This window comes from Mauremys mutica, chromosome 7, assembly GCF_020497125.1.
Source record: "Mauremys mutica isolate MM-2020 ecotype Southern chromosome 7, ASM2049712v1, whole genome shotgun sequence".
Taxonomy (NCBI): Eukaryota; Metazoa; Chordata; order Testudines; family Geoemydidae; genus Mauremys; species Mauremys mutica.
Window position 1 is genome coordinate 53,573,078 of NC_059078.1, and position 22,922 is coordinate 53,595,999.

Below are 22,922 nucleotides of genomic sequence, written 5' to 3' on the forward strand. Positions count from 1 at the left end.
AGGTCTGGGAAAGGGCTGGGCACAACTGGGGCATTCCAGGCACTGCCAGGCAAATGAGCCAAACCCAACAGCTTCTGCCAAAATCAGAGCGAGGTCAAGATCATCAAGGGTTGGCAGGGCCGGGAAGTCAGCCCCAAGGTCTGTGTTACGTGCCATTAATCCGCAGTGCTGAGTGCCTCTGACAACAGATTTGGGTCCCACCACCTGGGCTCTAACCTGCCTCCATGTGAGCCCTGAGCCCCACCGCCTGGCCTGCCCCTGCACTGCAGCAGCCAGGGCTGAATCCTCAGCCACCGGGCTTGCCTCCTCGCCTTTGGGTAGGCAACCAGATAGTTTTTAAAGAAAATGCAGGCGCTTTGATAACCTGCTTCAGGAGAGACTTCACCAGCCCAGGCTGCCCGTGCCGGGACCAGCGCTGCCGTGACAGCGCATGGGCGCACCCTGGCTCTCCAGCAGCTCCTGCAAGCAGGGCTATGCCCAGGATATTGCCAGCCCCCAGCACCTCCAGGCTTTGAGCATCACACACTGAGCTCACCAGCTGAGCGACAACTCCTCAGTCAGACAGCGAGCAATTGTTGCCACTCTTTCTCAGCTGACTCAGGGCTGATCCATTCCCCAGTGACTGGCTGGGCCTTTTCCTTTGCCAGCTTCCCCCACCCCTACCTGACACCTTGGCAAGCATGCAGTGGGAACTACTCACTGTCATCCTCTGTCCGCTGCTCCACACTCAGCGTGCGTGCTTTCATCTTCTCCAGGGTGCCCAGGGACCGCCGCGGGTTCATCAGGCTGACGGCGGCTGTACTGAGGAAGCGGTTGGCACGGCCCAGGGTGGGTGAGCTGAGCCAACTGGGCCTGGCAAGGGCACCACCAATGGCCAGTGCTGCAACTGGGCGCTGAGACATAGAAGGTCAGAAATGTAAGCAGCTCTATTTGTTAGGCTGACCACTAACTCCAAGCCCTCCATCTCCAAGGGTCGCAACTGTGCCAGCCCAGAGCTTCCCTGGCTTCCCAGGGCTAACATGACAGACTCCAGCTTGCTCCCTCCCTCCCTGCCACAGCTGGGTTGGCTGTGCAGGACCAACAGGATGCAGCACCCTGCTCCAGCCACACAGGGAGCAGAGCTGTGCAGAGATAGAAATGCCTTTACAGGTACTTCTCTGATGACAGCTGCACTTGAACACTGGACACCGGAAGCCACCAGGCTCACTCGGCAGGGACTGGAGCAGTAGGGCCAAGTCCCCTCTCTTCCCCATCATGTGGCTTCTCTAGCCGCTGCTGGAGGCATAGGCCCACGGGGCCCACCTGGGCTGTGGACGTTGCAGACTCCTCATCCTCATCCAGGTCATCCATGGTCACAGCCTGCAGCTCCGCAGGGTCAATCAGGATATTTGCTTTCAAAGCCAGGTCATCTGCGTGAAAGGAGCCATGGGATCAGGGTTCGCTATGGACCCGCACCCTTGGAGCGCAAAATGGCACATGGCCAGCCCCAGAGGGTGCGGGGGGGGAGACACTGACGCTGTCCCAGTGAAGTGTCAGCTTCTGGTCCCTTTGGTCTCCCCAACCCTGCCATTTCACGTGAGTCTATGCTCCTCTCCACTACTCCCTAGCTGGGCTACCACAGTCCAAGTCTGCTACACCAGAAGCAGGGCTGGTGCTGCCATCACACAGCCCTGGCACAACCCCACTATGTCAATAGCAAATCTGCAGAACTGGAGACAGCCCCAGCTCTGCCCACTGCAGCATCCCCGTGAGAGGCCATGGGCAGGCTCCAGGGACCAGGCGTGCCTGGGCTGGAGGAATGAGCCAGGGCCCGAGGCTGCAGAGCAAGCAGAAGGGGCACTCCTGAGAGATGGAGCAGTGCCCTCAGCCGGGGCACACACCATGGCACTGTTCTGCCCCATCTAACCTGGGGAAGATCCTGTCCATTACTGCAGCGCAGCCTGCACAGTGAGATTTTGGGCGCAAGGGATAGCTCAGTGGTTTGAGCATTAGCCTACTAAACCCAGGGTTATGAGTTCAATCCTTGAGGGGGCCATTTAGGGATATGTGGCAAAAATCTACCTGGGGATTGGTCCTGCTTTGAGCAGGGGGCTGGACTAGATGACCTCCTGAGGTCCCGTCTGACCCTGATATTCTATGATTCTATGATCCCAGTACCCCCATTCTAGCTCCCCGGGTGGCACCTGTGCCTCACAGTGCACAAACAGATGTGGGAAAGCCAGAAAGCTAAACCAAGGCAATAGTACTGCCAGATTGGCAGGCAGGTAGGCCACGCTGTGGGTCCAGGTCCCTCCGTTGCTGCCCAGGTTTCAAAGTAAGGCAATGCCCACCATTGCTGAGCATGAAGTGAACTGTCCCTTGGCATGGTAAGCTCCTTCGTGCTGACAGGGTAAGTGCTGGGGGTGCTCAGGCATCATGGCAATGGGGCCAGAACCCAGACATTCCCCAGCAAGCCCTTCTTCCCTCCACTGGCTCTAGTGCCCTTCTCCTCCTCCCCACTCCTGGAATCCCCTGCTCTCCCCTTTGAGTCCCCCAGGCCCCTCCATCTTCCCTTCCCCAGAGTCTCCCTCACCTCTCCTTCAGGTTCTCCCTGCAGCTTAAAGGCTCCCATCCCCTTCCATCCTTCAGTCTGTTAGCCACCAGTCCCTCCAACCTGGGCATGGCCCCCTCCATGGGGCTATCCTATCGTTGTCCCCCCTCTCTCTGCCCCCAAACCTCTCTAACAATCAATCTTCACATTAACCCCTTACAAGGAAGGGCACCATTTAAAATAACGCAGTAGGAAAGGGAAGCATGCAAGGCAGCTAGGGCCAAATGGCACTGCAGACTCCTCCTAGGTGCCTAGATTCCCAGGCCACTAGGGACCATTGTGCTCACCTAGTCTGACCCCTGGTAGAGCACAGGCCAGAGACCTGCCCCACAAGCATTCGTGCAGCAGAGTTTTTAGAGAAACAGCCAATCCAGAGTTAAAAATTGTTACAGATGATGGAGCATCCACCATGCCCCTGGGTAAGTTGTTCCAATAGTCAATTATCCTCACTGTTAAAAACGTAGGCCTGATTTCCAGTCTGAATTTGTCTAACTTCAGCTTCCAGCCATTGGATTGTGTTAGACCTTTCTCTGCTAGACTGCAGAGCCCATTGTTAAATATTTGTTCTCCATGTAAGTACTGATAGACTGTGGTCAAGTCAACCTTTAACCTTCTCTCTGTTAAGTTAAACAGATTGAGCTCCTTGCATCTCTCACTATAAGGCAGGTTTTCCAATCCTTTCATCATTCTTGTGACTCTTCTCTGACCCCTCTCCAATTTATCCACATCCTTCTTGAATTGTGGACACCAGAACTGGACACAGGATTCCAGCAGTGGTTGCACCAGTGCCAAATCCAGAGGTAAAATAACCTCTCTATTCCTACTGAGATTCCCATTTATGCATCCCAGAATCTCATTAGCTCTTTTGGCCACAGTCAGACTGGGAGATCCTATTCACCTGATTATCCACCACGACCACCAAAGATTTTTCAGAGTCACTGCTTCCCAGAAGAGTGTCCCCCAGCCTGTACAATACAGCCTACATTCTTTGTTCCCAGACACATACATTTACATTGAGCCATATTAAAACACATCTTGTTTGCCTGAGCCCAGTTTATCAAGCAATCCAGGCTGCTCTGTACTGGTGACCTGTCCTCTTCATTATTTACCACTCCCCCAATTTTTGTGTTATGTACAAAAGTATTAGTAATGATTTTATGTCTTCTTCCATGTCATTGATAAAAATGTTAAACAGCGTAGGGCCAAGAGCAGACCCTTGTAGGACCCCACTGGAAACACACTGGCTCAATGATGATACCCCATATGCAGTTACATTTTGAGACCTATCAGTTAGCTAGTTTTTAATCCATTAAGGTGTACCATGTGTGATAGACTCAGGCCAGTTGGGTACAGCAGAATAGCTGAAGGCAGACATACTGGCCACTGGATTAACAGTTTTCTGTTCCCTGACTGACCAGAGCAGGGGCTGCGCCAGGCTAATGAGAACACCTGACTAATTAACCTGTAAAGAGTCAGGTGAGGCCATTCAGTTAATGTGACCACCTGACTCTAATTAAGGCCCTGCTGTTACTATAAAAAGGGCTCACTCCAGTCAGGCAGAGGAGCGGAAGTGCGGCTGAAGGGCTGGTTACTGAAGACACCCTAAAACATCGTTAAAGGAGCCCTAAGGTAAGGGTGAAGAAGGGAGAAGCAGGAGAGCTGTGGGGAAGTGGCCCAGGGAAATGTAGCAACTCTGGCAGTGAAAGGTTGGCTGCCAACAACTGCTACCATTAGGGTCCCTGGGCTGGAACCCGGAGTAGAGGGCGGGCCCGGGTTCCCCCCAACCCACCACTACAGGAACAGCTCCTGGAAGGGGAAGTCAGGTCCCTGTCAGGACAGGAGGCTGAACAGAGACTGTGGGAGTTCTCTCACCAACCTCCTTGCAGCCTATGATGAAAAGGGCTCAGTAGACTGTAACCCTGGCCCTAGAGAGAGAAGGGCTACGTGGAGGGTCACAGTGAGCCACTGAGGCTAAGCATAAACCGCCTAGAAGCACAGGACCCACAGGAGCAAGGTCAGAGCTCTGCCACACATGTTATTTTTATATCATTCTAATTTTTTTTTTATAATTAAAATGACTTATGGTACCAAGTCAAACATCTTACTGAAGTCCACATATTACATCAACACTAGTAAATTTATCAACCAAACTCGTAATCTCAAAGAGAGATATTTTAAGTTCCTTAAACCCACATTGATTTGCATTAATTATATTACCCTCCTTTAATTCTTTATTAATTGAGTCCTGTATCTGCTGCTCCATTCTCTTGCCAGGGATTGATGTCAGATTGACAGGCCCACAATTAGTCAGGTCATTCCATTTATCCTTTTTGAAAATTGGCACATTAGCTTTCTTTCACTCTTCTAGAACTTCCCCAGTGCTCCAAGACTTACTGAAAATCAACATTAATGGTCCAGCAAGGTCCTTACCCAGCTCTTTTAAACTCTTGGATGCAAGTTATTTAGACCTGCTGATTTACAAATGTCTGTGTACGCATCCCGGGATCTATTTAACATCCTCCCAAGATACCAATGGAATAGAAAGTGTTCTCATCGCCATATGATGAGACTGCATCATCTGTTTTTTCCCCAAATACAGATCAGAAATATTTATTGAACACGTCTGCCTTTTCTGCATTATTATTGATGATAATCTGGGCAACGGACAGCCCTCTCCTTGTAGTCAGAACACCAGCCCCTCCCTCCCCACGTGCCCAGAAACCAACACTGCAGTTAAAGGACAAGGAGATGCCCATTACTCCCTAAGCTACCACAGACTGCATTGCCCTCAACCTCCTCCTTTCCCTTCCCCCCAATTTAGACCAAGGTCTCTGAAGGGTAGGACTCCACACCATGCCAGTAAAGTGAAGCAATCCGATCCAGCACTCACCTTTCAGAGTTTTCTTGAGATGAGACAGGAGTCCACCGAGCCGCTGCAGGTCAAAGTAATCCACCTTCCCGTTATAGAAGAGCTGAGGAGGAACATATGCCTCTGGTGGGAAAGGAACAGAGAGATTTATGGCGAGCGTCCCAGGCTGTGACCCAGCTAACACGAAGAGACAGAGAGCACTACGCACTGGCCCCAGCCTGGGGAGCCAGACAGCCCTGCAAATGTGTCACAGATCCACTCTGGCAGAGGTGGTTTCCAGAGCGGAGCACACTCCACACAAGCACAGAGACAGGCCACACACTGCTCCCCTACAGCTGCCTTGTCCTCGACAGCCTACTCATTCCACGAGTGGGGCAGGTCTCCACCCAGTTCCTAGCAACACACTCCAACCACTGAGCCACACAGTGGGGTGCTCCTGACCAATTCCAGGCTGGACAGAGCTGGGAGGCGGGGCTAAGGTTGGAATAGCAGGGGTGGCAGGCCAGGACTGAGAGGGAATAGATCAGGGGTCTCAAACTCAAATGACCAGGAGGGACACATGAGGACTAGTACATTGGCCCGAGGGCCACATTACTGACACCTCCCCCCGCCATCCTCAGCCCCACCCCCACTCCACCCCTTCCATGAGGCCCCACCCCTGCCCTGCCTCTTCCCACCCCTTCCCTGCCCCCATTCCAACCCCTTCCCCAAAATCCCCACCCTAACTCTGCCCCCTCCCTGCCCCCAGGGGGTGCAAGAGGGGTGTGGGGGCAGGAGGGGTGAGGGGTGTGGCAGGGGGTCAGGGTGCAGGTGGGGTGTGGCAGGGGGCTCTGGGCAGTGGGTTGGGGTGCAGGAAGGGTGCAGGGTGAGGCAAGGGGCTCAGGGCAGGGGGTTCGACTGCAGGAGAGGTTTGGGGGGGCGGGCTCTGGCCCGGCACGCACCTGCCCTGCCCCTGCGCCGCTCCGGGAAGCAGTTGGAATGTGGGGGAGGAGAAGTGCAGGGGTGTGTGTGTTGCTGTTGCTTCAGGCACCGCCCCCAGCATCTCCCATTGGCCGAGAACAGGGAACTGCGGCCAATGGGAGCTGCTGGGGGCGGTGCCTGAAGCAGCGTCAATACACACCCCTGTGCCTCTCCTCCCCCAGGTTCCGTCCGCTTCCCGGAGCGGCACAGGGGCAGGGCAGGCAGGCAGGGAGCCTGCCCTGCCCCCGGTGCACATCGGGTCGGAGCCGCTCTAGGTAAACCCTAGTGGAGGGCGGGGGGGCCGCCAGGAGCTTGTGGGCCACAGAAAATAACCTGTTTGAGACCCCTGGAATAGATGATGCTGATATAGAGGCATAAGAGCAGCTAGCACAGGCCCCACTGGCCAGATAGTGCTGTTCATCCTGCACTTCAGGGCTCTGACAAGCCCATCCACTCCCCTCAGAGGACTGGTCTGTGCGAGGAACCTGAGTGGCAGAGCTTCGGAGGCATGTCCTCAGAAGGACCATTCCAAAACAGTGAGTGTGCAGGGTGGAGTTACCTGGCTGGAGCACTATCCCGCATTAGCGATGCCAGTCACCTCCCAGGTGCTGCCAAGCCCCAAGTGCAGTGGTACGGTTCATTATGCCGTACCAGTAAGATATTTATAGCTGGCACTGCATACCAGAAAGACAGAGGAGGAAACCACCCCCAGCCCCGCCCCCTGCCCTTCCATGGAGCTGTGTCTCCTCCTCCTGTATAGCAGCCTCGCCGGAGGACAGGGCTGGGGGCGGTACAGCTGCCGGAGGAGCTACCAGCGTTCTGCTCCTATCCCCACTGGGAACCGCAGCAGGGAAAAGGAACAGAACGCCGGCAGCACCTCCCATGTGGCTGTACCACCACCAGCCCTACCCCCTCCCAGCCCCGTTCTCTGGCAGGGCTGCTGTACAGACCCCAGGCAGGACAACTCAGGAGACACAGCTGTGTGGAAAGGCTGGGGGCAGTACAGCAGCCATGCCGGAGGAGCTGCCGGCGGGGGGCTGCCCAGCAGCCCCACACTCTTCTGCTCCTTTCGCTGCTGCGGTTCCGGAAAGCCCTGATCCCCCAGGAACCACAGCGGTGAAAGGAGAACACTGGCAGCTCCTCCGGTGTGGCTGTACTGCCCCTAGCCCTTCCACACAGCTGCATCTCCTGAGTCCTCCTGACTGGGGTCTGTACAGCAGAAGTCTCCAGTGCAGCGGGAGGAGGACAGAGCCCCCCCCAAGTAATGTGGGATGGATGTGGATCATGGGGAGAGGATGGGGAGAGCACGGGGCCCCTGGGCTGGGGGTGGGGCAGGGAGGAGTCATGGGGGAGGTCACATGCCCCCCCCCTTTTGTGTCCCTCCCATAAGTGCAGCGTACCAGCAAGAAATGATTTCTACTTGAACCACTGCCCAAGTGTAAAAGGTTCCCAGGCTGCAGGGTCATGAAAGGTCACTGCTCCTGAACGGAGCTCAAGTGTCCAACCTCCTGGAAAACAGCAGCCAGGCCCCATCCCGTTCTCACCCCCAGTGTATCAGGGCCTCCATGACAATGCCACGCCGCTGCTGAAGCATAGAGAGGCCTTACCCTCACTGCTCAGGGCTGCAGGAGCCTTGGTCTTGTGCCCATCCCAGTAGCAGCGCAAGGTGGAGATGAGTCGATGCAGGAAGCAGACCATGTATTCTGGCGGGCACAGTACAGTCAGGTTCTGGAGGGGACGGCAGAGCAGACAGTGAAGGAGAGTCACACTTGGCAATCACAGCAGCAGCACTGCTTGGACTTTCTGCTCTCAGCCCCACTCTGTACACTCCGCTGTCTTGCAGACCGCATGGAGCATTGGCCGCAAAGCCCAGCTCCAGCACACAGCACCTCCCCAGAAGTGCCCCTCCCCATGGCACAGTGCCCCTCCCCATGGCATCACCAGGTGGCATCACAAATTTGAGTGCTGGGCCAGCCCGCTGGCCTGAAGGCATGCTAGCAGACAAGCGTTTGAACGCCAGCTGGGCACTCTCAGTGGCAGAGAAGGTAAGCTGCTAAATAACATAACCATGCAGTGGGGAAGAACACCAATACCTAGCACAGAGTTAGCTGTGACCACAGCATCACAGAGACCTTCAACAGCAGCAAGTGAAGCAGGCTGCCAGCTGGGGTTCTCTGGCTTTCTCCCAAATCTCCCATCACTGCACTAGCTGTGGAGCAGCTCCACCACCGGCGGCAGCAGCAGCAAGAAAGCACTAACCCTAGCATCCTGGCTAGTCACTGACATCTTGTCCCCAGAGATGCTCTGACCAGGGTTAAGCACCAGTGCTCCACCTACACTAGTATCCCCGACAACTACTGTAGTGGGACTGCACGGGCCAGTGCAGCCATGAAATCGGAGGGGAAGGCTGGGGCAGACACAGGCTGTGTCCCAAGATGACAATCCCTCCTGGGTGCTGAGCCTTTGAGGGTATCACAAACAGCCTCTTACAGGAACCAGTCAGCTTTGTATCATTGACAGCGGCACAATTCCCTTCACTACCCGCGAGTGGGTCTGGCCTGGGAAGGTGAGGACAGCAGCAGCATCACAGCAGGGCTGTGAGCACCTCCAGCTATCACCATGCTGTCTGCCTTCATAGAATATTAGGGTTGGAAGGGACCTCAGGAGGTCATCTAGTCCAACCCCCTGCTCAAAGCAGGACCAATCCCCAGACAGATTTTTACCCCCAGATCCCTAAATGGCCCCCTCAAGGATTGAACTCACAACCCTGGGTTTAGCAGGCCAATGCTCAAACCACTGAGCTATCTCTCCCCCCTTCCGACAGCACCTCCCCAACAGACCCAACATGCCCCTAACGGCATGTTGCTCTCAGTGCCTTGGTGAAGGTAGGGTCAGATTCTCCCTGTGAGGGGCTAGCGATGGGGTCCTAAAGGGATGAGAACCTTGGCTGGGAGAGGGGTTACAACATTTGGCTTCTCCCTCCCCACTGCCTGCCTCAACCCCAGCACCCGTCCCTCCCCAGTGCACGCTGCGTGCGCAAGCCACATTCCGGAGGACAGCACGCTTGGCAGCTACAGGGGGAAGAGCTGGGTCTCTTGGGTTCTATCTCCTGGACAGTGCCTGCGCCAATCCTTTCCTGTGCCAAGAGGGCCCAGTGCAGCCACCTCACACTGCTGCAGGGCTCGGCTGCCCAGTCCGGAGGCACTAGAGAAGAACAATGGCCCATCACAGCAGTGCTGGCACCACGACTTACCCCTCGGCTGCTGGCATTTTCCTGAAGGAACTTGCGGAATTTGTTCAGGAAGATATATCTGGAGGCTTCCCCCTGACAGAAGAAAGAACAGGAGTGGTGCTTACCCAGCTGTGAGAATCCCATGCTCTCCTCTCTGCTTTGCGACTGCTCTGCTCACCTGGCCCAAAATTCACACCCAGAAGCCCTTTGAGAATCGAGTGCCACACAGGCCTTGGCACAACCCTCTGCACAAGGACCAGTTTCATCTTTGGGGACCTTTTAAGTCTTCTCGTGCTAGTTTGCATGCCCAGTGCACTCCACTTCTCCCTCCCAGCTTCCCTTCTGGCCTGCACCAAAGCAGACCAAGCTATTCCCACTGCAGACATGCATCCCGCACCACTGGCATGCATAGCAATGCCCCGAGAACAACACTTGGTCCCTCCCAATGGAGCCAGTGACCTATGGACAGCTATGTTCTGTTGCCATTTGGACAGCAATTTAACAAGTGCCACTAAGTAACCTGGGAGCTAGGCTAAGCAGGGCCAGTACCCACCCCACCTTCCTGCCAATATCATCAGTGCCTCCTGATGTGAGTGTGGGTTAGTCAGTAGGACCCTGCTGGGATTTGCCAGTGTGGCCAGTTAGTGTGAACACAGTATGCAATGCACATGCACAGGGGCTTTTAGAGGCCACATACCCATGGGCTGTGGGCTAACATTTCACTAGAATCCCAAAGAGGAAGGAAATTCAGAGCGAAGGAAGAGCTCTAGTTTCTATGTTGGACACCAAGGGCCAAAGCAGGTGATTCACAGAATGAGAAAATGCAGTTCAGAGATCCTCCCCTCCCTCTTAACACAGAGTCCAGGGCTCAGGGAGCAATGCAGCCTGCCTGCACAGATCAACACGGAGCACTGCCCTCTCCACGGCTGCCTCTCCACATACAAGACTGAGGGTGCTTGGTATTGTATGGCAGAGGTAGCCCCGGGTGAGGAAAGCCTGAGCAGCTCTGCCTTGAAAGCCTTGCAGTTCTACTTACCCCTCCTCGATCTTTGTTGTTCAGAAGCAGCTTCAGGATCTGAACCTGGAGTTCTTCCACCACTGAGAAAGAGACACACAAGTCAGCCATCAGGGGAAGTGCCCTGAGAGCTCAGAGCCCATTCACCCCCGTGCCATGGGCAAAGACTGCCTGAGACTGCTCCCCAGCAGTCAGGAAGGCATGCTCAGGCCAGGCCAGCACAGCACTATCCATGGCTGCTGGGCCCTCTCAGCCTGGCCCCTGGCTCCCACTGCACGGCCATGGGAACACTGACCAACTCAGCATGCATGGGCCCACAGCTGGTTCCTGGCTGCCAAGGGCACTTGGAGGCAGCTCAGATGCCCGTCCTGTGATGGTGTGAGTGCATTTCGCCACACGGCTCTACAAGGCGCTGGTCCCCCAGCAGTGACCCCCTCACAGACCTTCAATGCGTTTTTTGAGCCGCTGGCAGCCTCTGTCATATGCCCGTCGGCGCAGCCTCTCCTCGGCACTCTCCTCCTTCACCTCCTTGCTCTCCTTGCCCTGGGGTGAGGGGGTGGTCGACAATTAACCCCAGCCCAGGACCAGCACACTAAGCCCAGCACCACAGAGGAACAGCGGCACTTCCCCCCCAGGGAGAGTGAGTGGCCTGGCAGCTGGCAGCCAAGCTGGGAGCCCTCCCTGGAGTGTGTCAGGTCCCCAGCAGATGTGGGAGCCAGGAAGGAGCCACCCTGCTCAGAGCCACAGTGCCAGACCTCTGAGGGGTGGAGAGCAACTGAACAACCCCGCAGAATTGCAACAGCAACTTGGGAGGGAAGCCCTTCCCCTTACCCTCCTGTAAGGTATACCTGCCCCCACCCCGCAGCAGCACGCAACTCAGGTCAGACCATGACGGATGGTGGTGGAGGGGCTGGGAGCCCTTGGCGCACAGAGGATACAGCACAGATCTGTCAGTTCTCGTGTGAGCACAGTCTGGGGGTTCCCCTGCCTACCCAGCCAGTGGACTGCACCCCAAAGTGTCAACAGGTCAGCAAAGGAACAGGGCTGCCACCCTCTGCAGTCCTCTCCAACATTCTTCAGACACTGAACTAGGAGCCAACAAGCAGCTGCCAGCCCCCCAGCTCATTGCTGCTGAGTCCCACTGGGCTGGGAGAAGGAAGCAGCAGCTGCCTTGTTAGAGCCCTGATTTTAGTGCCTTGTCCCCCAGAGTGACCCAACTCTGTCTCTCCCCCAAGCCCGCCTGTGCCCACGGAACACCATTCCTTCCCCAGGAGCCCCCAGCCTCATCTCCCCCTGCACCCACTCCCAGGAACAGCCCCGAACCCAACCCCTCCCCCAGGAGCCCCCTCACAGTACAGGATCCCTCAGTTCAACCCCAGTCCCTGACACACACCTTCCCAAAAGCAATTCTCCCTTCTCCCAAACCAATTAGTCCCTCAAGCCACCCCCCCCCCCCCCCAAAACCAACCACAGTGGGGAGCAAGGAGGGGAGCCCCTAAACCCTACTGAGAGCTCCGTCTCCTGGGAGCCCCAGCTGCCCCCCTCCACTGAAGGCTCCAGGGCTCAGCTCCTGCTCTCTCCCTCCCCGCTTCCTGTCACTGGAGCTACAGCTTGAAGGCTGCTTTGCTCCCTTGCCCCGCCTGGAAACAAAAAAACGAGCTATTAGGGAGTTTTTCAACGCATCTCTCCACTCCCTGGCCTCGGCATGTCCCACTGCACCGGACTCGACCTCCTGGTGCCCCGTGCACAGCACTAGTTAATCTCTCTCTCTCCAGCTCAGGGTGCTTTTGACACATCATCCACATATCAGACTCAGCCAAGCCCACCCCACTTCACCCCAGGAGACAGACACCCTGCCCAGCTTGTCCACAGCAGCTGAGGACAGCAGACAGCAGCTCAGTCACTGTGAGCTATTTTAACCTCCATAGAGAATGCCCTCCCAGCATCCTGCTGGGGCTCCTGCTCAAGCCCCTCTGTCGATCGCAGCTGCATGCCAGGCAGAGAGAGGCAGCTCTGGGAGCTAAGTGCTCCCAGTCCTTACACAGAAGCCAGTCAGCAGCCAGTGCAGCTCCTTGGCACAGGATTACAGCAAGGTACTCCCTGCCCTTTGCCCCAGAGACAGCAGAGGCTAGTGGGCAGAGCTGCACTGGCTGCTGACTGGCTTCTGTGTAAGGACTGGGAGCACTTAGCTCCCAGAGCTGCCTCTCTCTGCCTGGCATGCAGCTTCCTCCCAAAACCTCCTCCTCCCCAGCCACCACCCTCCTGCCCATCACTTGGGCCCGTAACCAGGTCACTCGCTGACTCCGCCACTCACTGGACCCAGCACTCAGGCCATGTCCAAACCCTGACGCTTCCTCTTCACACTCTGCCACACCCAGGGTATCGCTCCTTGGTGCTGCCACCTCCTCCTGGCTGGCTCTGGCCCCTCGCTCCCCTGGGCTCCACGCAGAGCAGGCAGCTCAGTCACCTTCCCGACTCACTGCTCTGTCCTCTCACCCCTTCCATGCCCTGCACGCTCCACTCACCTCCGCCTCCAACATGGCTCATCACCTCCCCAGCAGCGTACAGGGGAGTCAACCTATCTCCACCCCACCAACATCCCCAGCCTTCATCACCCACCTGTCAGCTCCTCCCACACCTCACAGAGACCCCAGCCTGCCACTGCCTTTACCCCCTCAAAACCACACCTTCTGCGTCTCCATCCCACTGTAGTGCTGCAAGAACCAGCCTGGGGATGCCACTCAATAGGGGCTGTGCTGTGACTCTCCCTCACTCTCCCCACCACAACCCATCGTTCTGACTCCACACCCTTGAACACCACACCGCAGTAGTCTGGTCTGGAGGGGACAGAGGTCCCCACAAAGAAAGAAATGGCCACAACCTCCTGGCCAGACACAGCTGAAAACCCATCCCAGTCGGCATGGCTACCTGGCTATCTAACCCAGCCTCAAAGTGCAAGCATGTCCCAGGTACTGGGGCACCCACCAGCAGGAGGCAGCTATGCCTTCCCTGGCCTGCCACCATCACACCTGCCTCAGGTCTCAGCCAGACACCAGGCGAGGCAGTCAGCTTCACCTACTTAGCCAGCTGGCAGCACAGCTAGGCTTTCATTCTATGATCACAGGCGCGCACGCACACCCACATACACACCCCTACCCACCCATCCCCTACTGGGCAGGCCAGGCATCTTTCCCACTCCCAGAAGAGGCATGTGGTTGCACACCTCTTTGGTGAAGCGGTTTGGCCACCAGGTGGTGGGGATGAGCTCCTGCAGGCCAGCCTCCTCCACACGCAGGGGGCTCTTGATGTAGAAGAACACCACTGAGCGGAGCACATCGAAGCTGTGCAGGAGTTAAGGGAGAAGCCCAGCAGCTCAGCTGGGAGCATGCACAGGAGGTCAGCCATACAAAGAGCTCCAGGGGAGGGAAAAGCAACCCCAATGCTAAGATGGGGTTAAGGGTTAACCTTTCCAAACAAACTCTTGAATCCATCTTCATGAGGTGCTCAGGAACTGGGGAGGATCCCACTGAAACGGACAGGCTGGGTGCTGGGAGGGAGCTGATTGCTGTGAAAGCTGCTTTGGTGAATTCTCTGTGGTTTCACTCCAGGAGTCAGCCAACGGATATGGAGTGTGGGGTTTGCACAGACAGAGAGAAGCAGGGCACGGGACAGGAGAAAGAACCCAACGGGATGCAGCACAGTCTGGAGAGCTCCCCTCCCTTCTTCAAAAGTGAGGTTCCATGGAGAATGGTACCAACCATTCCTGCAGATAAAGAGACCCCCAGCATGACTCCCCTCAGAACACAGGGCACCCAGGGAGAGGAAACTGACTGCATCTTCTAGGGGGTATGTCGGAATGGGAGTAAGTGCAAAAGATACAGGACATTGTTGAGTAGGTATTTCCTGGACTTCTCGTGCTTCAGGACTGCAATGGTGAGCCGGAGGTAGTGGATCTGGGGAGAGAGATAGAACAGAGTCAACAGGAAAAGCTGTATCCCAGGGAAGCGACGAGGGTTCAGTTACCAATACAAGTACAGCCGGAACAAAGAGCTGCCACGTTTCAAGTCAGCAACTCAAGAGACTGACTGAGCTCTCTGAATCTATTTGGCTTAACAGAGAGATGGTTCAGGGGTGACTTGGGAAACAAATATTTAACAATATGTTCTTCAATCTAGCCACAAAAGGTAAGATCTAGTGACTGGAAGTTGAAGCTAGATAAATTCAGACTGGAAATGAGTAAATGTTTAACTCTGAGGTAATTAACAACTGGAACAATTTACCAAGAGTCATGCTGGATTCTCCATCTCTGGCAATTTTTCAATCAAAAGGAGATGTTACTTACCTGTAACAGGAGGTTCTTTGAGATGGATGGCCCCCGTCTGTTTTCCACTGAGGGCAATGCGCATGCGCACAGAACTGGAGCTTTCAAAGAAGCAGTGTCCGTCAGTCTCTTCACGCTCCTAGCTCCTCATGGGTTCGTGTCTTCGATTCTTTTTCCACTACAGATCTACAGATCTGCAGTGGAGGGGAAGGAGGGTGGGTTTGGAGTACAGGCAGGGACCATACATCTCGAAGAAACCCCAGTTACAAGTAAACTTCCCATTCTCCTCCTTAGAAGTGAGCATCCACATCGAAAAATCGACTTTGCACCCTACACAATCTCTAGAATTCATAGGAGCATGCATTGATGCGGCCTCCGCATGTGCTTATCTGCCAAAAGGCAGATTCCTGAGCTTACTGAACCTGCTCACCTTAGTGACCTCCAGCCCTTCGATATCAGCCAGAATTTGCCTTTCCCTCCTCGGTCAGATGGTAGTGTGCACATATGTCATGCCCTTCACTCATCTGTGGTTCCGCTGTCTCCAGCTCTGGCTACAGGGAGTCTACTTCCCCATGTGCCAGTCCATGGACACCTGGTGGAACTGTGAGGGTGAAGTCCTCTCTTCCCTCCGATGGTGGACAAACCCATTCCACGTTTGCTCCAGAATGTCCTTTCTTCCATCCATGCCAAGCGTTACAATTATAACGGATGCGTCGCTCAAAGGCTGGGGCGCCCATATGGGATACCACATGACGTAAGGCACTTGGAATGCTCAGGAAACCAGGGTGCACATCAACATCCTGGAACTTTGTATGGTACATAAGGCATGCCACGTGTCCTTAACAGCTGTCTGTTTTTCTCATGTCAGACAACACCACTGCAGTTTATTACATAAACAAGCAAGGAGGCGCACGGTCCCCAGCACTGGAAATGGTGCATTTCACATCATATCCTCCTGTCGGCAGCCTACCTACCGGGAACCCAGAATGTATTTGCCGATGCTCTCCAGCAGGAACTTTGCGACCGACCACAAATGGGAGTTACACAACTGATAGTTGCAGACATCTTCAGCCACTGGGGAACCTGTCAGGGACCTCTTTGCATCTCACACCAATACCAAGTGCGTTCAGTAGTGTTCGAAGGGAGGACTCAGTACCCATTCACAGGAGGACACCCTGATGATCAACTGGTCAGACCAGATCAACTATGCCTTCCTTCCATTAATGCCCCGCCACACATTCTATACAATCTCAGATGGGAGGGGGTGATGGTCATCCTGATCACCCCATATTGGCCTCACCAGTTGTGGTTTCCTCCTCTTCTCCACATGCCAAAGTGTCCATCACTCCCGCTCCCAATGTTCCTGCAACTACTCACGCAACACAACTGTGGACTCAGACACCCCGATCTGAGGGCGCTCCACCTGAAAGCCTGGCATTTGGATGGATGCCTCCGCTAACACACAAATGCTCGCAGGCAGTCTGAGAAATTCTCTCCAATAGCAGAAAGGAGTCCACAAGGCAATCCTACCAGGCCAAATGGGCTCATTTCGTTACCTGGCCCCCAACATAGAGGTCTTGCCCCAGAGGCCATGGGCATCCCCATGCTATTAGACTATCTGCTCTTTCTAAAGACCTAGGGGCTCATTCTCCATCAAAACGCATGTAGCAGCCATTAGTGCCTTCCACCCTCCCATGGATGGACATTCTATCTTCACCCACCCCTTAACTGCCAGGTTAACTTACCCACCCATCCAGGCTGTTGCTCCTCAATTTAGTCCTCCCATCATTAATGAACTTCCCCTTTGAACCTTTGGCCTCCTGCCCCCTTTCTCTTCTTTCTATGGAAGTCGTCTTTCTGATTGCCATTATCTCTGCAAGGAGGGTTAATGAACTGGGTTAGGCTATGCTGGCAACCCCCCGTTTCACCACATTCCATAAGGACACGGTCTCACCTGCATCCCAGGTTCCTACCAAAGCTCATTTCCCATTTCTACCTCAACCAACCCATACACCTGCCCATTTTCTTCCCCAAACTGCACGCCTCCAGTGCAGAATGACAACTCAACTCCCTTGATGTACCTGCAAAGGACAAAGCCATTCCGGAAGTCTCTCAGACTATTTGTTGCCATAGCAGAGAGAACCAAAGAGCAGGCCATCTTCCCCCAGAGACTCTCGAAGTGGGTCTCAGGGTGCATTATGCTCTGCTATCAATTATAGGGACAGTCCCCAGCGGGTGGGATGGGGCACATTCCACAAGAGTGCAGGCATTAGCTGCTGCAGCGTTCCATGATGTGCCTCATCACAGACATATGTAAGGTGGTCATGTGGAGTTTGGTACCCGCCTTTTCTTCTCTCTATGCGCTAGTGCATGATTCTGCCACAGACGCCTCTTTCGGTGTGGTGGCCCTCCGTTCCACAATTCCATCATCTTCTTTACACCCTCCTCCTACCTACGTACTGCTTGTTAATCCTCCTCAGTTGAATACAATAAAAAACAATACTTGAAGAAGCTGGGATGCTGACACTAGTTTCTGTTCTGGACCACCCTGTCAGTAGCCAATTGTCTAGGTAAGGGAAGACAAGGATTCCTCGTGGTCAGAGGTAAGCTGCTACCACAGAGAAAACCTTTGTGAAGACTCATGAGGAAACAATAAGTCCAAATGGGAGACCTCTGTATTGAAAGTGCCGAGGACCCACCATGAACCTCAGGAATTGTCTGTGGGTTGCGTGTATATCGATATGGAAGCAAGCATCCTGCAAATCGAGAGTCATATGCCACATATCTTTTTCTAGTGAGGGAATGATTGCAGAAAGCATGACCATGTAGAACTTTGGTTTCCAAATGTATCGTCTGAGGCATCAGAGATCCAAGATTGGTCTCCATCCTCTTGTCTTCTTGGGTATGAAGAAATAGTTGGAGTAGAACCCTGTGCCTTGGAGGGTGTAGTGACTGGCTCCACCACTCCTCTTTGCAGGAGGGAGTCCACCTCTAGGGCAAGAAAACTGTCGCGAGAATGATCCTTGGAACAGGAGCGGGGTTGGGGACATAGTATCATAAGCTTAATAGTGTAGCTGCACCAAAAGACATTCAGAACCCACCTGTCCATTGTAATCCCATTCCATGCTGGCAGAAAGCGTTTGAGACTGCCCCCGAAAGGAGTGACTGGCAAGGCCAGTGTGTGCAGTGTGGTTGATGGATCTCTGGTCATAATCAGAAATACTGTTTACACACAGACTGTGTTGTATGGAGGTCTGCATTGTCGGAGCAGATGGACAGGGTCTGTGAACCTTGGGGCATTTCTGTGGAGGTTTGTAGGCCCATTGGTGGTAGAATTGGGGAGTTCTGTAATGTTGCGTGGCAGTGGGCAAAATGGCTTTCACTTTGATGCTGATGTGTAAATGACTAATGATCACAAGGTGGCTCTAGAATCTTTCTGCGAATGCAAGGAGTCATCCGTCTTTTGAGTGAACAGGTGTGACTCGTCAAAAGGGACATCTTTGATCGTGTTCTGCACTTCTCTATGGAAACCAGAGGAGTGGAATCAGGATTCCCTCCTCATGACGATTCCAGTTGCCAAAATGCACGAGGATGTGTCTGCTGAATCAACCATAGACTGAAATATGGACATAGCTACCAATCTGCCTTCCTCTAAACTAGCTTGGTGTGATGGGTTCGGTCAAAGATCCCCTTGGGACTGTCATCTGATGTGTTGAATTACCTCTGAGCCCGTTTTCCCTGCCAGCTTGGGACTCCAGAACCCTGCCTTGTTGAGTCAGACACGCTAGCCTGCTGCAACACAGACTCAGGGTCTGGGACATGCCCCCAAAGCTTCAGACTTTAACTAAAAACAGCTCATCAGGTTACCAGCACTCAGACACCCAGCTCCCAATGGGATCCAAACCCCAAATAAATCCGTTTTACTCTGTATAAAGCTTATACTGGGTAAACTCATAAATTGTCTGCCCTCTATAACACTTATAGAGAGATATGCACAGCTGTTTGCTCCCCCAGGTATTAATATCTTACTCTGGGTTTACTAATAAACAAAAGTGATTTTATTAAATACAAAAAGTAAGATTTAAGTGGTTTCAAATAATAACAGCCAGGACAAAGTAAGTCACAAAGCAAAATAAAACAAAACACGCAAGTCTAAGCCTAATACATTAAGAAACTGATCACACTGCTCTACAGCCAAAATGCTTCTGAAATAAATGTAGTCAAACTTTACTAATTCTGGGTCACTGAGAACGAAAATGATGCTTAAAATTGTTGATTGGCTCTAATTTTCAAGTTATGTTATTGGGTCAGTATATACGACCCTTGACTTGGGAATAGCGGAGGATAAGTGAGTTATAAAGGGAAGGGATCGCAATTTAAACCAGAAATGACTAAAATACATCTTTGACTGGATCTATGAATAAATCTATGACTGGGTTTGGACAGTACTTGCTTTTTAGGCAAAACAATGAATGATGCAATCCGAAGCTGGTATTGCGTCATACATGATATGAATTGCATCATGTTATTCCTAGAAGTCATGGATGATGCAATCATAACGAAGCTTACATCACTCTGCTGAACAAATTGCCCTATATCAGCTCTAGAAATCATACAGTGTCGTGCTCTCTTATTTGTCAGTGTTTGATTTTGCAAAGGGACACATTTCTGTTTAGCCAAAGTGAGCAGAGATGCCTCGTACTTGTGTGAACAGTGCAGATAACTTCTGCTATGTTTGTGGTGAAGTGACTTTTGCATCACAAAAGCGCAGTATAACCACTATGGTTAAGAAAGCCTATCACCTTTATTTTGGCTGCAAAATTGGAGATCAGGACAAGAGGTGGGCCCCACACATATGCTGCAACACTTGTGCAACAAATCTTCGCCAGTGGTTGAACAGGAAAAGGAAATCTACGCCTTTTGCAGTGCCAATGATTTGGAGAGAGTCAACAGATCATAGCAGCAATTGTTACTTCTGCATGGTGCCTCCAGTTGGGAAAGGTGTGTCAAAGAAGAAAAAGTGGACTGTGCATTATCCAAACATTCCATCAGCTATACGCCCAGTACCCCACGGAGAAGGACTGCCGGTTCCTGATGCACCAGAATCATTCTCACTTGAGTCAGACGAGGAAGAGGATGAAACTTCTGGTCCTGAACCATCAATGTCACAGGACCCACATTTTCTCCCATGCTCCTCCTCTGAACCACACCTCATAACACAAGGTGAACTGAATGACCTTGTCAGGGATTTGGAACTACCCAAGAGTAAGGTAGAGCTGTTGGGCTCCAGTCTACAGCAGTGGAATCTCCTGGCAGGTGATGTTAGGGTTTCCATGTTCCGTGACCGTCAAAAGGATCTTGTCCCATTCTTCTTCATGGAAGGTGATCTTGTAACCTGCAACAACATCGATGGTGTGATGGCAGCCCTCAACATCGTTCACGATCCAGATGAGTGGAGACTGTTCATTGATTCATCGAAGACGAGTCAAAGCTGTTTTACTGCATAATGGCAATGTTTTGCCATCAATTCCAGTTGGTCATGCAGTCCATATGAAGGAAACCTATGACAACATGAAACAACTTTTGAGGTGCATAAACTATGACCAACATCAGTGGCAGCTTTGTGGCGATTTGAAGGTTGTTGCTCTCTTGCTTGGTCTGCAGACTGGATACACAAAGTACTGCTGTTTTCTCTGCGAATGGGATAGTCGTGCAAGAGATTCCCCACTACATCAAGAAAGATTGGCCACTCCGACAATCATTGGAGCCTGGGAGGAAAAGTGTTCAGCATCCACCACTTGTTGAATCAAGGAAGATTTTGTTACCACCCTTACACATCAAGCTGGGTCTGATGAAGAACTTTGTCAAGGCCATTGACAAAAAAGACGGTTACTCACCGTAGTAACTGGTGTTCTTCGAGATGTGTTGCTCCTATCCATTCCATGTAGGTGTGCACGCCGCGCGTGCACGGTTCTTTGGAACATTTTTACCCTAGCAACTCCGGCGGGCCGGCTGGCGCCCCCTGGAGTGGCGCCGCTATGGCGCTGAATATATACCCCAGCCGGCCCGTCCGCTCCTCAGTTCCTTCTTGCCGGCTATTCCGACAGTGGGGAAGGAGGGCGGGTCTGGAATGGATAGGAGCAACACATCTCGAAGAACACCAGTTACTACGGTGAGTAACCGTCTTTTCTTCTTCGAGTGATTGCTCCTATGCATTCCATGTAGGTGATTCCCAAGCCTTACCTAGGCGGTGGGGTCGGAATGAGACGTGGCGGAATGTAATACTGCGGAGCCGAAGGCTGCGTCGTCTCGAGACTGCTGCACCAACGCGTAGTGGGAAGCGAAGGTGTGGACTGAAGACCAGGTGGCCGCTCTACAGATGTCCTGGATGGGAACATGGGCCAGGAAGGCGGCCGACGAGGCGTGTGCCCTGGTCGAGTGTGCAGTGAGTCGGCACGGGGGGACGCGAGCAAGCTCGTAGCACGTTCGTATGCAGGCCGTCACCCAGGATGAAATCCTCTGTGAGGAAACCGGCTCGCCTTTCATGCGGTCTGCGATCGCTACAAACAGTTGGGTCGAACGCCGGAAGGGCTTCGTCCGGTCGATGTAGAAAGCGAGGGCCCTGCGGACGTCCAGGGTGTGGAGCCGTTGCTCACGAGGTGAGGCGTGCGGCTTCGGGAAGAAGACCGGGAGGAAGATCTCCTGGTTGAGGTGGAAGGCCGACACCACCTTGGGGAGGAAGGCCGGGTGTGGCCGAAGCTGCACTTTGTCCCCGTGGAAGACGGTATACGGGGGTCCCGCCGTCAGGGCGCGGAGTTCCGAGACTCGTCTGGCGGATGTGATCGCTACGAGGAAAGCCGTCTTCAAGGTAAGATGGAGCAGAGAGCACGTGGCCAAGGGCTCGAAGGGTGACCCCATCATCTGGGCAAGAACCAGGTTCAGGTCCCAAGTCGGAGCAGGCGGACGCACCTGAGGGTAGAGACGGTCTAACCCTTTAAGGAAGCGGGCTACCATTGGGTTGGAGAAGACAGAGCGACCTCCTATAGCTGGCCGGAAGGCTGACAGAGCCGCCAGGTGCACCTTCAGGGACGAGATCGCGAGACCTTGACCTTTCAGGTACCAGAGGTAATCGAGGACGGTCTGGATGGGTGCCGAGAAGGGGTTAAGACTTCGCTGGTCGCACCATAGCGCAAAGCGTTTCCACTTCGCGAGGTAGGTAGAGCGCGTCGAAGGCTTCCTGCTTTCCAGCAGAACTTGCTGCACCGCCGCCTAACATCCCCTCTCTGCGTCGGTCAACCACTCAGGAACCAAGCTGTAAGATGCAGCGAGTGCAGGTTCGGGTGACAAAGCCTGCCGAGGTCCTGAGTGATGAGGTCCGGCCACAGCGGAAGGGGACTGGGTTCCCGAACCGACAGCTCGAGCAGCAGGGTATACCAGTGCTGTCTCGGCCAGGCCGGAGCGATGAGTATTACGCGGGCCCTGTCCCTCCGAAGCTTGAGTAACACTCGGTGGACGAGCGGAAACGGGGGGAACGCGTAGAGGAGGGAGTCCGACCATGGCCGGAGAAACGCGTCCGAGAGGGAGCCTGGAGCTTGACCTTGGAAGGAGCAAAACCTTTGGCACTTCCTGTTGGCCCGGGAGGCGAAGAGGTCTATCTGAGGAAACCCCCACCTCTGGAAGATTGTGTAAGCCACATCTGGGCGAAGGGACCACTCGTGGGAGGTGAAGGACCTGCTCAGACGGTCGGCTAACGTGTTCTGCGCTCCCGGTAGAAAAAACGCTTCGAGGCGAATCGAGTGGGTTACGCAAAGATCCCAGAGGAGCATCGCCTCCTTGCAAAGCGGGGAGGATCGAGCTCCGCCCTGCTTGTTGACATAGAACATGGCTGTGGTGTTGTCCGTGTATACCGCTACACAGCGGTCCTGAAGGTGGGTC

General features: G+C 53.9%; 1 protein-coding gene across 5 annotated transcripts in view; it reads right to left on the reverse strand.

Annotated features, from left to right (window-relative positions):
- The window catches only part of LOC123375041 (E3 ubiquitin-protein ligase RNF123-like), a 252,084-nt gene that overhangs the window by 157,799 nt on the left and 71,363 nt on the right, over positions 1-22,922 (reverse strand). For all 5 annotated transcript variants that reach the window (XM_045025605.1, XM_045025602.1, XM_045025604.1 and 2 more), the window contains 9 exons: positions 14,546-14,619; positions 13,890-14,007; positions 11,110-11,209; positions 10,688-10,749; positions 9,673-9,744; positions 8,027-8,147; positions 5,481-5,582; positions 1,303-1,409; positions 701-893 (listed from right to left, as the gene is read on the reverse strand). In XM_045025605.1, coding sequence (XP_044881540.1) covers positions 701-893; positions 1,303-1,409; positions 5,481-5,582; positions 8,027-8,147; positions 9,673-9,744; positions 10,688-10,749; positions 11,110-11,209; positions 13,890-14,007; positions 14,546-14,619 — 949 coding nt within the window. The remainder of the gene's footprint in view (positions 1-700; positions 894-1,302; positions 1,410-5,480; positions 5,583-8,026; positions 8,148-9,672; positions 9,745-10,687; positions 10,750-11,109; positions 11,210-13,889; positions 14,008-14,545; positions 14,620-22,922) is intronic.